Here is a 13,726-nt window from a genome sequence, read left to right on the forward strand (position 1 = left end):
GGAACCATCGACCGTTAACCATTAACCTCGCGTCACCAGGCTCTAGTTAACCATCCATTCCCTACATTTCCCATGACCCACCGCGCGGGCAGAGTACATGCGGCTCTCCGCCATCGCTCTCCGCATGTACTCGCCCAACGGAACCCACCACGGTTTTGGGCAGACCACGCCCTGCGCTCGCTATGCAGCAGTCAAACGCTCCTTGGGTTTCTTGAAAGGTCAGGTCACGTGCTATATAAATCCAAGTTATTATTATTATTATTATTATTAATAATACAATAAATACTCGTCCCTTTGGCTCAGTGGCTCACGGAGCATGGGCGCCTGGCCAATCCCGGCGCTTGACTGCTGCGTAGGCGGGCACAGGGCGTGGTCTGGCCAAAACCGCGGTGGGTTCTGTAATAACGCTGCAGGGACAGATGAGGTCCTGAATGACACATCGCTCGCATGGCTCAGGAGTACGCTTTCATCCGGACCTCGTCCCCTAACTTCCAGCGTATGTATCCTAAGCTTTCTGTTCCTCTGTTTGAGCAGGGCTTACTTATTTGCTGACCACTTATTTCTATGTCTGCCCGCTACAGCTAGCTAACGTCAAGGCGGTAGAGTCAGAGAGCAAGGCAAAGTTGGCAGCATTGACAGTCAGGCCTCAGCTCGCCAGTCAGCTGAAACAGGGAGAAACACGCTCTGCTTTAATGCGACGGAAGGCTCTTTCCTTCCGCCGCCTTCCTCTGGAAACTAGCTTTCCAACCCGAGGGAACGAAAGCAACCCTGTCCTCCAAACACCACTGGCCAATGGGCAATGTCAATTAGCTTAGGAGGGAGATGCTACTGTCAAGCTAACCAGAACAAAATAATTGACTTCCGGGTATAACTTTCAAAATAACACCCGTAATGACGAACATGTGTTGCGTTGTTTTCTGGGTAACACTTTTATTCTGAAGGAAAGCCACGTAGAGTCCTGTCTTATTGTGGCTAACTCTCGCAATTTTGACACAGCTCAGCTAAAGTTAGGTTAGCTGCTAGGAGTGTCAGAAGTTTTGTAACCTTTGTCCGCACGCCTCCTTTTTTTTCTTCAGCCGAGTGGTAAGAAACGTCAACACTGTGATTTGACTTTGTGGTTTGATTTCAGCTTGCTGCATAATTCTCACTCGCACCTCTGTTGTTTCAGGCGCTGCATTTATGGTTGGGCAATCATAACACACAAGGTATGTCAGGACTTGTCATGTATCTAGTGAAAAAGGGACAGTTGGGCCATGCATGTTTGTTTTGCTCAGTGGCTTCCTTCATGAACATCTCAACTACTACCTTCAATTCTGTTTATACAATGTAGACTAACTGGTTTAAAAAATGCTGTCATTTATCACTTTTCTAAAAAACATTTACAAATAGCCTTGTAATCAAGACAAACAGGACACTGAAACAAGGTTACGTAGAAATTGGTCTTGAGAAGTAATTTATTTAAGAGATTGTACCAGTCCGTGCTCCTCTGGGAGGCCTTTCCAACCTTGAAGTCAATTCTGAAACTAACAGGTAACCAGTGAAGTGATGCCAGGATTGGAGTGATGTGAAAATTAATGGAACTAGGAATCTTGCGCAGATGGAGACTCTAGTCTGGACTGATAGACAGACACACACCGCCCACCCTAAAGGCTAATGTACATCACCTCCGGAACAGATGCGGTACGGCTGCGAACAAACCCACACACATGTAATCTGTCAGACGTATGCGGGATCCGACAAAAATAGAACAGGTGCGTAATTTTTCCGTAGAGCATGTACCATCAATTAACATGGGCGAGAGTCGATTCGGCAGTTTTCTGGCAGTTTTGCCGGATCTGCAACGCAGCGTAACGCATCTGGCGTACATTGCCTGTAATGCTAGGCGCCATCGTGTAACTGTGCGCCATCGGGTCTTCTTCTTTTTGGTGTTTTATGTAGAGCAGGGATTCCGTGAGCCTGTATTTGTTCCCGTGGGCCGGTAAATTAAGAGGTCGCCGGCTCAATTGGCCGGTTGGAAATATGCCAAATAAATAAATTCCTTATATAAACTAGCCTAATATTGTGTGATCTATAGCCTAAGTGATGTTGCCAATAGGCTACAACTTAAATATAGACTTGTATAGCCTATATATATATTTTCGCCCCGCTGTTATGTGGAGTGTTTGGTGGGAAAAGGACAAATCTAGCCGACACGTTTTTTTACACCCCGGACCTTATTTCCAGGTTATGATGTTTTACTCACCGAGGGAACTTTGGTTTCATTCTGATCGCCATATAAGATATTCAGGTCCGACTAGAGTCTTGGAACTGGCCAAAATGGGCGAACGGGTCATACATAGTACACACTATGCAATGTAGCGGTTCATATCCTCATAATATCTCATCCATAAATGAACTTGAATCAGTCTAGTCTCCTCCGGGCTGCCTCGGTCCTCTGTAGCCCACCATTCACCATCCGCACACTGCAGCAGCATCCCGCGGCGGCGGGCGGCCGACAGCGCTTTGACGAGATCAAAATGGCAAAGCAGGCATAGCTGGGCAAGTTATTATGCCTCCGCCGGCGATAGCCAGGCCGGAGGCATTATGGATCCGGGTTGTCCGTCCGTCCGTACGTACGATGTTTGTTAACGTGATATCTGAGGAACGCCATGACGGAATTTAATCAAATTTGCCTCAAACATCGACTTAGACTCAAGGATGATCTGATTAGATTTTGAAGGTCAAAGGTCAAGGTCACTGTGACCTCTCGAACGCCATTTTCAAGCTTGTTAACGCGATATCTCACGAATGCCTTGACGGAATTTCATCACATTTGCCTCAAACATCGACTTAGACTCAAGGATGATCTGATTAGATTTTGGTGGTCAAAGGCCAAGGTCACTGTGACCTCTCGAACGCCATTTTCAAGCTTGTTAACGCGATATCTCAGGAATGCCTTGACGGAATTTAATCAAACTTGTCTCAAACATCGACTTGGACTCAAGGATGAACTGATTCGATTTTGGTGGTCAAAGGTCAAGTTCACTGTGACCTCTCAAACGCCATTTTTCAGCTTGTTAACGCGATATCTCACGAATGCCTTGATGGAATTTCATCAAATTTGCCTCAAACATCGACTTGGACTCAAGGATGAACCGATTAGATTTTCGTGGTCAAAGGTCAAGGTCACTGTGACCTCACATATGCCATTCCCAAGTTCGTTAAAGCAATATCTCAAGAACGGCTTGATGGAATTTCTGACAATTTGGCTCAAACGTCGACTTGGGCGCAAGGATGAATGGATTACATTTTGGTGATCAAAGGTCAAGGTCACTGTGACCTCACGAACGCCATTCCCAAGTTGGTTAACGCAATATCTCAAGAACGGCTTGATAGAATTTCTTCTGATTTGGCTCAAACATCCACTTGGACGCAAGGATGAACTGGTTCCATTTTGGTTATCAAAGGTCAAGGTCACTGTGACCTCTCGAATGCCATTTTCATGCTTGTTAACGCGATATCTCAGGAATGTATTGATGGAATTTCTTCCAATTTGCCTCAAGCGTCCACTTGGACTCAAGGATGAACTGATTACATTTTGGTGGTCAAAGTTCAAGGTCACTGTGACCTCACACACCCAATTTCCAAGCTCTGTAACGCAACATCACAGGAGCGCCTTGACGGAATTTCTTCCAATTTGCCTCAAATGGCGATTTGGACTCAAGAATGAACTAATGGCGGAGGCATAAGTCCGCGTTGCGGTCGTTCTAGTTTTCTAAATGTAATGAGGGTGCAAGTACTTCAGCCGAGGCCAGAAAGACAACAGAAAAGCGTCAAGCTCCTGCTACTCCTGAGAAGAAGAGGAAACACTGCGGCCGACGGCCCGCCACCGCCAAAGGCAAAAAAAGACAAAAGATTGAACCCAGAATGGCAGCAGAAGTTCCCATGGGTTACACGTGAAAATGTGGACGGAACAGATAAAATGTTCTGCATAGGGGTGTCACGGTACACAAAAGTCACGGTACGGTACGTACCTCGGTTTTGGGGTCACGGTTCGGTACGAATACGGTACGGTACAACGGTGGAAAAAGCAACAACAAAATTTTATTTTTATTTTTTATTGAACCTTGGGCATTCATTTTGAACAGGCAGTACTAGTGCTCCACCTAGTGTCACAAACTGGTACAGCATGGCCCTGTTTAAAGCAGTAAACAGTACACACAGTGAACATACTCTCTTGCATTAGGTTGAATTTTGCTGGCTCGGTCACAATGACACAATCAGCTACAAGGCTGAAAAGCATTTAGTTATCAAAAATACAAAAATAGAATACAAAAATTAAACTTGTGCAATTGGAGTACCGTATTTCAATTTGTTCAAATTAAGCTATGTATAAACATTCAAAGTTTAAGCCTTACGGCGGGTTTACACATACGCCTAGAGCTACGCTTAAAGCTACGCTTTAAGCTACGCCTACGCATATAGGCATTGCTTCATGCATGCACGCTAGGCGCCTATTTGCGTTCACACAGGACGCCACACTGAAGCCCTGCTCTGCGCTACGCTGATCACATGAGCAGCGGTTTTTTACACTTTTCAGATCTGATTTATAGCATGGGTGAGTCCTCTTTTTTATTGCAATGTGCAAGTGAGATGTCTGTCTATTTCCTGGCCGGCTGTAATTGTTATTTTCCCTCGGGTAATCATGTGACTATGAGTCATCCACACCATGAGTGATACATGCATTGAGACAGGGGGGGTATATATACATCTGACAGAAAAGACGTTAATAGAGGAACACATGAAGGACAGCTCTCCTACTATGCACTCCTCCACCCTCCCTTTTGGGCAAACTCGGTAGGAAATATGGCCCAAGTCCGTCAGAAACAACAGCCAGCTTGACAGTTCAGCGCGCCTAGATGCTGAAAAATAGAACAGACGCCTAAACGATAAATGCAGCGCAGCGTAGGCACAGCGCGAGCGTGGCTTCAGCGCAGCGTGGCAGCGGTATGTGTGAACGCTCTCATCTGTTAACAAGGACGCCTAAATTTTATGCGTTGCTTAGGCGTTGCTTAAAGCGTCGCTCTAGGCGTGTGTGTGAACCCGCCGTTACCCTGTCAAACAGACAGAAAACAAAACAACCTAGTTGGTTGCTAGTAGCTAGCTAGCTAGCAGCTATTTCAGATGTACTATACTGCATGTTGCTGGCGGAATTCCCCTAGCAAAAGGAGGAATAGTTTTATTTCACCATATTTAATTTACTGGGTCCAAAGTAGGGATGGGACCGATCCAATATCGGTATCGGGTGCCGATATTGACGTAATTCATGGATCGGATTTTGCCGATCCACGTGCCATGTGCTGCCGATCCAGTTTTTACATGGCTCGCGCTCATGAGCCCAAACATGAGGCACGCCTCCGTTCCAGTCTCCAGAAATGCCATTCCACAGTTTGCAGATCTCTAGCCTGTAGCAGCAGCCAGGCCGGCCTCAGCACCCACTGTGGCTGGCTGTACCAGGGCTGTACACAGAGCTCAGCTGAGCGACTCGGCTAACGTAATATGCCCGTGGCATGAAGATATGAAATAGTAGATACACGGACAACTTCTCACTAATCCATCCAGCCATCGTGTTGACCGCTGGAAGCCCACTCCGCATCCCGGAGTCACTCCTCGAGTGTCTCCTTTCGGCTTGTGTTGTCTGTCTCTTTGGCTGCTGCTTTCAGACAACGCAACGGAGCGTCCACCCCTCGGAACGACAGCTTTGCAAACATACGTTTGCTGTCTTGCTTTTTGGTGTTTCGAGAGTACATTCCAGAAGCAGAACAAACTTCCACCAGACAACACGAAGGCCAAAGGGATTACCGTGAAGCTGTCCGTGTTGCCCTGGCTGTTTGCGTTTGCTGTCTCTCTCTCTCGCCCTCTCTGATGTCAGCATCAAATCATAGCAGTATTGTAACGTTAATGGTAGTCTCACATACATAGCGACACACTCGTGGTTGTACTCATTTGCACAAAACATTTCAGTAAAAATAAAGACACACAAAACATATCTTGGCAAGTAAATGTAGGCTATATTTATTACTTTTCACAAATCAATTCAAATTGTTTTGGAAATATCTAATGACCCAATTGTTATTGTGGGATATTATGAACCAGGTACCTAACAGCTAATGTAATGAAAGAATAGATTACAAAACATTAAGTAATAATGTATCTTAGTAGGAGCCAGCTACAGGCAGAGGGCCCTTATTTAAAGCAGCAATGCCTAAATAGTAGGGCTGTGGCGATTCACTTATCTCCCGATTCGATACTATCACGATTCTTGGGTGCCGATTCGATTTATATTGCGATTCTTAAGTATTGCGATTCTACGATTATTGCGATTCGATATTACGATTTATTGCGATTTTTGTTTATTTTTTTCTTTTCTTTTTTCAGTTTGTTTGCTTTTTTACACTAGATTAGAACATGGGAAAAGTTGAATCATACACTAGAGACTGTATATTATATATCATGAGTAGGGCTGGGCGATATAGTTAAAAACAGGGGCGGACTGGGATCATAATTCAGGCCGGGCATTAGATACCAAGCAGGCCAGGCCGATATGGGCCAACGCGCGTGAAATTTGGGCCGTTTGAAGCCAGATTTGGGCCGTTTGAAGTCCAATTTTACAATGAGATGCACCCACTTTAACCCTGAAGTGTAATTATTACTTCAGACTAACTAATAAAGTAATAAAACCACTAGTAAACCAGTAGGCGGCGCCTGGCCTGCTGTTCAGTGAGTGGCCTGACTGCAATTTTTTTTTTTTTTTTTTTTTTTTTTTTTTAATTTGCGATTATCAATTCTGGAATAAAAGATCGATCCAAAAAATCGTGACATTAAAAATCGCGATACTTAGGTGAATCGATTTTTTCCCCCACCCCTACTAAATAGTGCTGATTTGATTTATAAGTATTTTCCTTGCATATTTTTCTTTATTTTGTTTTTTGCAAGTTGTATTTTTCTTTCATTTTTTCTTCAATTGGCCAAATTTTTGTCTGTACTGTATAGTCAAGAGAAAATAGTGATGATATCGGAATAATATCGGTATCGGCAGATATCCAAATTCAGGTATCGGAATCGGATCGGAAGTGAAAAAAGTGGATCGGTGCATCCCTAGTCCAAAGTGTTTTTTCTTCTTTTGTTTTTCCAAACCCAGGCTCTGTGGGTGAAAGTGACAGCAGCAGAAAGGGAGGAGAAGAGGAGGAGGATGCAGCGCGTCCTATCCCATACGACATGGTGGCGGGGGGCGGCCGTGCGCTCAGTGCTGCTTGGCATCCCCGCTCCCCCGGCGCCGACAGTGTTTTGTTGCTGCGTCCTCCGCCTAGCCCAGCCGCCACCCGTGGGCCAGCGCTGGCTCTCTGCCTCCATCTGCAGGAAGCCAGCGCCCGCTGCGGGCCGGCGCTGGCTCTCTGCCTCTACCTGCAGCAAGGCAGCGCACAATCCCAAACCGCATCCGGAGGACCCGCCGCAGCCGGGTGTTCCTCACACCCAGACTGAGAGCCCAGGGGACGGTGACACTGCAGAGCTGGACCCGCTGCAGGACAAGTCCATCGGTCTGTACCAGAGGTTTAAGAGGATGTTCAAACAGTACGGGAAGGTGATGATCCCCGTGCATCTTATGACCTCCTCCATGTGGTTCGGAACGTTCTACTACGCTGCTATGAAGTGAGTCTTGTTGTGCTTCTTTTCATCACCTCTTGCTATTCTTAGTATTCCCATGATGCCACATGCATTACTATATACAGGTACACAGCTCATTGGCTGTAGCTGTTTTCATTATAATCACCTGTTATTGGCTCAGAATACTTGCATATATAGCAGATGCTGTGTGTGTTTGTTAACTTACATCCTCTGTTTTGCTCATTCAATTAGACAAGCTGTTAGTGTGTTGCTTCATACAGAATGTTTTGCTTTCTTTGTCCTTGTTGCATTTTCTTTTGATCCCAAAATTCAAAGGACAGTCACAGCTAAGTTAGTAAGAGTCAGTCTGATGAAACGCAGTGTCACAGCATCACCAGTCTAGGGCTGCACGACTAATCGATTTTGAATCGTAATCGAATGAATGATTTAGGACTACGTTAAAAAAATGAAAATCGTCAAATCGATTTTCATTTTAAATACGGTAATTACGGCTCTCTCTCATGTCTCCGGGCTGCGTGCTGCTTCCTCATCCCCCCTCCCCGCTGTAAAGTCTCTCTGAAGGCTGTGGCTACTAAAGACAGCAGACAAACTTATTTCAACATCTCCAAAAAAACACGTTCTCACCGGATGGTGAAACGTTGCCTTTAGGATACATTGTAACAACAAAACATCACGTGAGACCACCGAGTAGCTTTACAGCTTCTGGCTGTAACATTAGCAGCAGTTAGCAGTAGGGATGTTCATCAATAATCGATAATCGATAATTGATCGTTCAGGAATGAATTTGATAAAAAAAAAAATTGCGGACTACGTTTGGGTGGAATTCATTCCTCCTCGCCCCACTCCATTGCACAGCCGACTAACGTGAGGTGGAGCTTCATATAGTCTCTAGTTTTCTGGCTGGGCGGGGGCCTTTGTGCCAACAAAACTGTTTTAAACATGGGGAATTCACACCGGCATGCGCCGGGGACACAAACAAACGCACCCAGCGGTCTGCGGACCTCAGTGAGGCCGTTATAACTATGACACTTCGTACACTTCTCTCCTAATTTTCAACAAAGTGTGAGTAATTCAAGTCATTTTATTTGTTTATAACGTTATGAAGTACTAGCAGCAGTCAGCATGGACTCAGCTAGCCTTTAGCTGCTAACGTCCACCTGAATCAATTCACACACATCTCGTGGCAAATAACGCTAATAATATCCACACGTCGGACTGAGAGCAGCTGGATGGAACTCGACCATCCGGACAGATGAGGTTTTTGTCACGAGTTTATAAGCCTGGAAGCCGCGGCCGGTGAGCTGAGTCCTACTTTCAAAATGTGAGTACAGTAGCCTAGCTAGCTAGTGTAAGGCTGTGTGACTATGGACTGTGGTTGTCAACGTTACCGTGGGCGCGCTCATGACGTTATAACGCGCCGAGCGCAGGCCTGTTGATTTGACTCTTGTGCTGTCAGCTAAGCTGGAAGACGCCGATTGCCTTACATCATGTAACCTGACTTATACAACAGTTAGTTCCGGCCGAGCAATTTGATTGGACAAGAGGGATCCTACCAGTGCTGATATTTCACGATAACGCACTGGCGCTTCACTGTGTGTAGATCACTCCGCTTCACAGCTGCTCTAATCAACAAAATGCTTCACAGCTGCTCTAATCAACAAAACAAACACCAGTCACATTACATAAAAGTAATATCACACTCAAGCTCGTGCTGTTGTCTAAAATGTTTCACAGCTGCTCTAATCAACAAAACAAACACCAGCCACATTACATTGAACGTCATTCACAAAGCGTAACACAGTTAGGATACCGAGAGCGCAAAGATGCATTTATTTCCTAACATAACTTTTGACTTAAACTATGAATGCTCGTCAGAAGAGGACGAGGGGGAGCAACATTCTTCTGCGGAAACCTCCAGGTTTGCTCATATTTCACCTGCAGAACTTGACAATTTGGAGAAAAACAAAAACAAAGCTAACACTGTGAGGCAAACAATGGAAACGTGCAAATCAATGTGTATGACAAAAAGTAGACAGCCTGCAGTTAATTAGGCTGATTAGGCTACATTTTCGGCAAAGCAGAAAGCTGAGGGGACTATTTTTGTTGGCGGAGGAATAAATAGAGAAATCATATATTTTCTCAGCTTTTTGTAATTTTTTTAATCAGCTTTGTTTAATAGAACTGTTGTATAAAAGCAATATCACACTCGAGGTCGTGTTGTTTTTGTTGTGATTATCTTCGGCACTCGGCCTGCAGCCTCGTGCCTACGACCGAATCACAGCCGTGATGATATTAGCCAGCAACAGCACTCCCTCTCGTGTGATATTGCTTAAATGTAACATGTTTGTTTACCTGGCCACAGCGTTAGTGTCTGATATTCTTACTACACAGCGGCATCGCCATTATAGCTGGCCAAGAACGCGCAACGTTATTACCAGACCAGAGTAAAAAAATTATATATATGTGTATATATATATATATATATATATATATATATATATATAATATTATTATTATTATTATTATTATTACGCTATCGATAATCGATCGTTAATTTTCCTGAATTTCGATTATGGAAATGGATTCAAAATGAACATCCCTAGTTAGCAGCATGACTTACCCTGTCTGTCTGAATTTCCTCCTAGTGTTAGTTACCTGCATCAAGAGACTGCAGGTTTGCAAGCAACAGACAGGAAGTTAGGCATACCTGCGCTAAGCTGAGACAGGAAGTTGGGTTGTTCTGTCTTCAGAGTAAAAACATAAATTGTGTCACTTATGAGATTTTTTTTTCCGCTGTGCAGCCCTTCGATTTTTTTAGACCATTATACTTACCATTAAATGGTAAGTATAACTAAAACTAAAAAAATCGAGTCAAAATCGAAAATCAAACTTTGAGACAAAAAAATCAGATTTTATTTTTAGGCCAAATGGAACAGCCCTACTACACCAATCACGTCGCTGCATAAGTAGAAAAGAAACAATGAATATATTGTGTGGCAGTTTGAAGCTTCCTCTTGTTTTGTCTTGCCCTCAGGGGGGTGAATGTAGTACCGTTCCTGGAGCTGATGGGTCTTCCAGAGTCAGTCGTCAGCCTTTTGAGAGACTCTTCCAGCGGCTATGCCCTCACTGCCTATGCCATGTACAAGGTACTTTAATTCTGTCTTCATTCTTTTTTATTTTATTTCAACATTTCTCAGTTTACTCCTGGGTCTGGGCCTAAACATTTCGCCAAGAAGTATCCAACTGTCGAGATTTCTTTATTTTAAGTTTGAAGTATCTTTTTGTTGCCTGATGCTCACTTGTATTTGTAGTTGTTCCACTTCCACTTTCACCATACATTTAGAAAAGTAGGTACAGCTAACAAGGGTGCCTGGCATCTGGGTAGTGTAGACGTAAAACACTCGCCTACCATCGCGGAGACCCGGGTTCAATTCCCGGCAGCGGTACTGCACCTCTGGCTTGGTCAGACATTACTACAGATTAGGGCTATGTGTCCCGAGGGGTGGGGGAACTGATTTTTGATTTTTTTTAAGTGTCATGCATTCCGAATCCATAGTGCCCCAGACACACATAAAATACAACAATAAAACAATAAGACAACGCATCAATGATACCAAAAATAAAAATATCACAAATTGCAAGTAAAAACAGCGTACTGCTCAAAGAACAAGACAAATCATTCCATCATTTTTTAAACATGCATCGGAGGAAACGTTCTAGTCTACAACTCTCCCCAGATGAGCAGAGGAGGTGGAGCAATGACAGCAGGTGGAATTGACCAAGTACAATTGGGGAGAAAACAACAAGGGTGGCGTTCAGTTTGACCAGCCAGTGTCTAACGTCATCTTTGTTTCCACCCAGATTGCGACCCCTGCCAGATACACTGTGACTCTAGGCACCACGTCGCTATGTGTCCAGTATCTCCGCAAGCACGGCTACTTCTCCACACCGCCCACGGTGAAAGAATACTTCCAGGACAAAATGGAGGAAAACAAGGAGAAACTGACCGAAAGAATGGAGGAGACAAAAGAGCGCTTCTCGGACAGGATGGAGGAAACGAAAGAGCGCTTCTCTGAGAAAATGGAAGAGACGAAGGACAAGCTCTCTGAGAAAGTCTCTGAGGGAAAAGCATTTTTCAGGAAGAAGAGCGATTAGGGAGTCGCGTTCACAGGTGCCGGCTCTGAAAGAAGAGCGTTTAGCGAGTGGCGTTTACATGCGCCAACTCTGAATAAATGAACCTTTTAAGGTCTCGAAGTAATGAATGGGTCTGGGGCAGGTAATGGACGGCCTTTCTGAATCTGTTTGTTTCGAAAGAGGAGAGAGATTGCACTATCCTTGTCCTGAAATTTCACCTAAATGCATCTCAGTTATCACTTATTGTCTATTTCAGTGTCAAATCCCATCCGTAAATGTCCAAACCCTACAACCACGCACTCTTAAGTGTAGACTACACAGGAGCTTAACAGACTCCTGACACAATGCAATATTTTGGCTCAGTCATCTTAGACAGGCTCAGACGATCTGGATTTTAACTCTTTGTGACCCGGATGTGATCAACTCTATGTAGTTTGTCTATTTAGAGAGAAGCTGTGTTGAATCTGAAGATGTTTTTCTTTCACAGATGTCCATGAAAATATCTTGAGATCTGTGCTGTGATGGGTCGAAAAAGCAAATCTGATTGCTTGTGTAAAAACTGTAGCCATATAAATTGCATGCAAGAGAAGAGTGCTAATCCTTTAGGTGGCTAAGAAAATAAAACTTGAAGTTCAGTTACCTGTGTGTACAAGTCCATCAAAGCCTTTCTGAAGGCTGGGTATCACCTCGTGTCTTTTCTAATGTCGGCAGAAAGATTTCTTTTTTTTCTAATGTATTTTTATCTGATAGCCAAAGCTAATATATTGGATTATGTTTGTGTCTGTACCTCCTAATATATTGAGTGAAAATTGTGCAGTAACAGGTGTGATAAAGTGAGATTATTGTTGGAAAGCTGCTCTAGGCATGGAAATAGTCAAAGTCGTCATGTCAGTTTACATGGAATGAGTCGACCGTCATACATGTAAACATGCAACGGTATGTGTAAAACATTAGACCCATCATGTAATACATTTAAATGATTATCACCAGATTCAAATAGTGTGGAAATCTAGCTGAAAGTTAGCAACCCAAATCTCCTTGGTACTGGTGAATGGACAAATATTGCTGTCTCAGGTTCAAATAGATGTCTGGTTAAATCCATGACTCAATAAAGCAAAATGCTAAGCATCTAAATACTTGTGCTGTATTCTCAAAGATGTCATTTATAAATCCTAACGAAGCCTGAATTTTACACAAGAAGTGAAAAACCTGACGTTTAAAAGCATGTGGTGCAGGACTGTAGGAAGGCATGAGATGTGATACATCAATGTTAAATTCAGATGTTTTGCGTCATAGTCATTGTCATACATGGCGCCTAGCTCTGCAATCGCAGTGTAAACTTTTGAGATCAGTAACGCTGGATGCATATCTGTAGCACAAAAACATCTGCTACACTGAATAAGATGAATACACGCATATAACTGATCGCTGTGGACAACCTTTGAGAAAGTCATCCTTCAACAGAATCAAACTGTTTTAAATATCAGTTCACCCCTCTGACCTCAAGCATACCCAGATAAGATTGAATGCTCTGATTGGTCAACTGTCTGCATAGTTAATGAAGTGCCCTCTGCTCCATTTATGTATTTTCAGTGGGTGTCGTCACACAACACATGCTTGTGATGCTGTAGGCTCTTATGGTTTGACATTTAACGCTTTGCACACCTCTTATTTGCCGTCAGCATCCGCTGGGTGTACCACCTAGTCCGGCTCAAATGCCAAACATGCTGTCATTATATACACTCAGTGTGCCTCCATTCATTATGAATCCTCCCCGATCTGTATGTAAATATGATTTCATGTTGCGGTTATGAGTTGACAAGCCCCCGATGGGAAGTGTGAGCTACACTGACCTCTGCTGTCCAAACTAATGAACAACTGTTTATACAGCAGTGCAGCTCTCCGGGGGCCCGATTTCCAAAAGCCT

The 13,726-nt window shown here is 44.0% G+C and overlaps 1 protein-coding gene across 1 annotated transcript; it reads left to right on the forward strand.

The window, feature by feature from the left end:
• Positions 1-419: 419 nt before the first annotated feature.
• On the forward strand, positions 420-12,833 carry LOC310780722 (uncharacterized protein). Its single transcript, XM_083641232.1, has 4 exons — positions 420-496; positions 7,181-7,689; positions 10,700-10,811; positions 11,527-12,833. Exons 2-4 carry the CDS (start codon positions 7,232-7,234, stop codon positions 11,818-11,820), a joined length of 864 nt encoding a protein of 287 aa, XP_083497358.1. The 5' UTR covers positions 420-496; positions 7,181-7,231; the 3' UTR covers positions 11,821-12,833.
• The last annotated feature ends 893 nt before the right edge of the window (positions 12,834-13,726 follow it).

Source organism: Poromitra crassiceps (genome assembly GCF_964638095.1).
Source record: "Poromitra crassiceps genome assembly, chromosome: 1".
In the NCBI taxonomy this organism is placed as follows: Eukaryota; Metazoa; Chordata; class Actinopteri; order Beryciformes; family Melamphaidae; genus Poromitra; species Poromitra crassiceps.

Bases quoted from the DNA above. Each gene is read 5' to 3' on its own strand.
- LOC310780722 (XM_083641232.1), top strand. From the start codon at position 7,232: ATGCAGCGCGTCCTATCCCATACGACATGGTGGCGGGGGGCGGCCGTG. The intron at 7,690-10,699 runs GTGAGTCTTGTT...TCTTGCCCTCAG, and splicing joins TTCTACTACGCTGCTATGAA to GGGGGTGAATGTAGTACCGT. The intron at 10,812-11,526 runs GTACTTTAATTC...GTTTCCACCCAG, and splicing joins CTGCCTATGCCATGTACAAG to ATTGCGACCCCTGCCAGATA.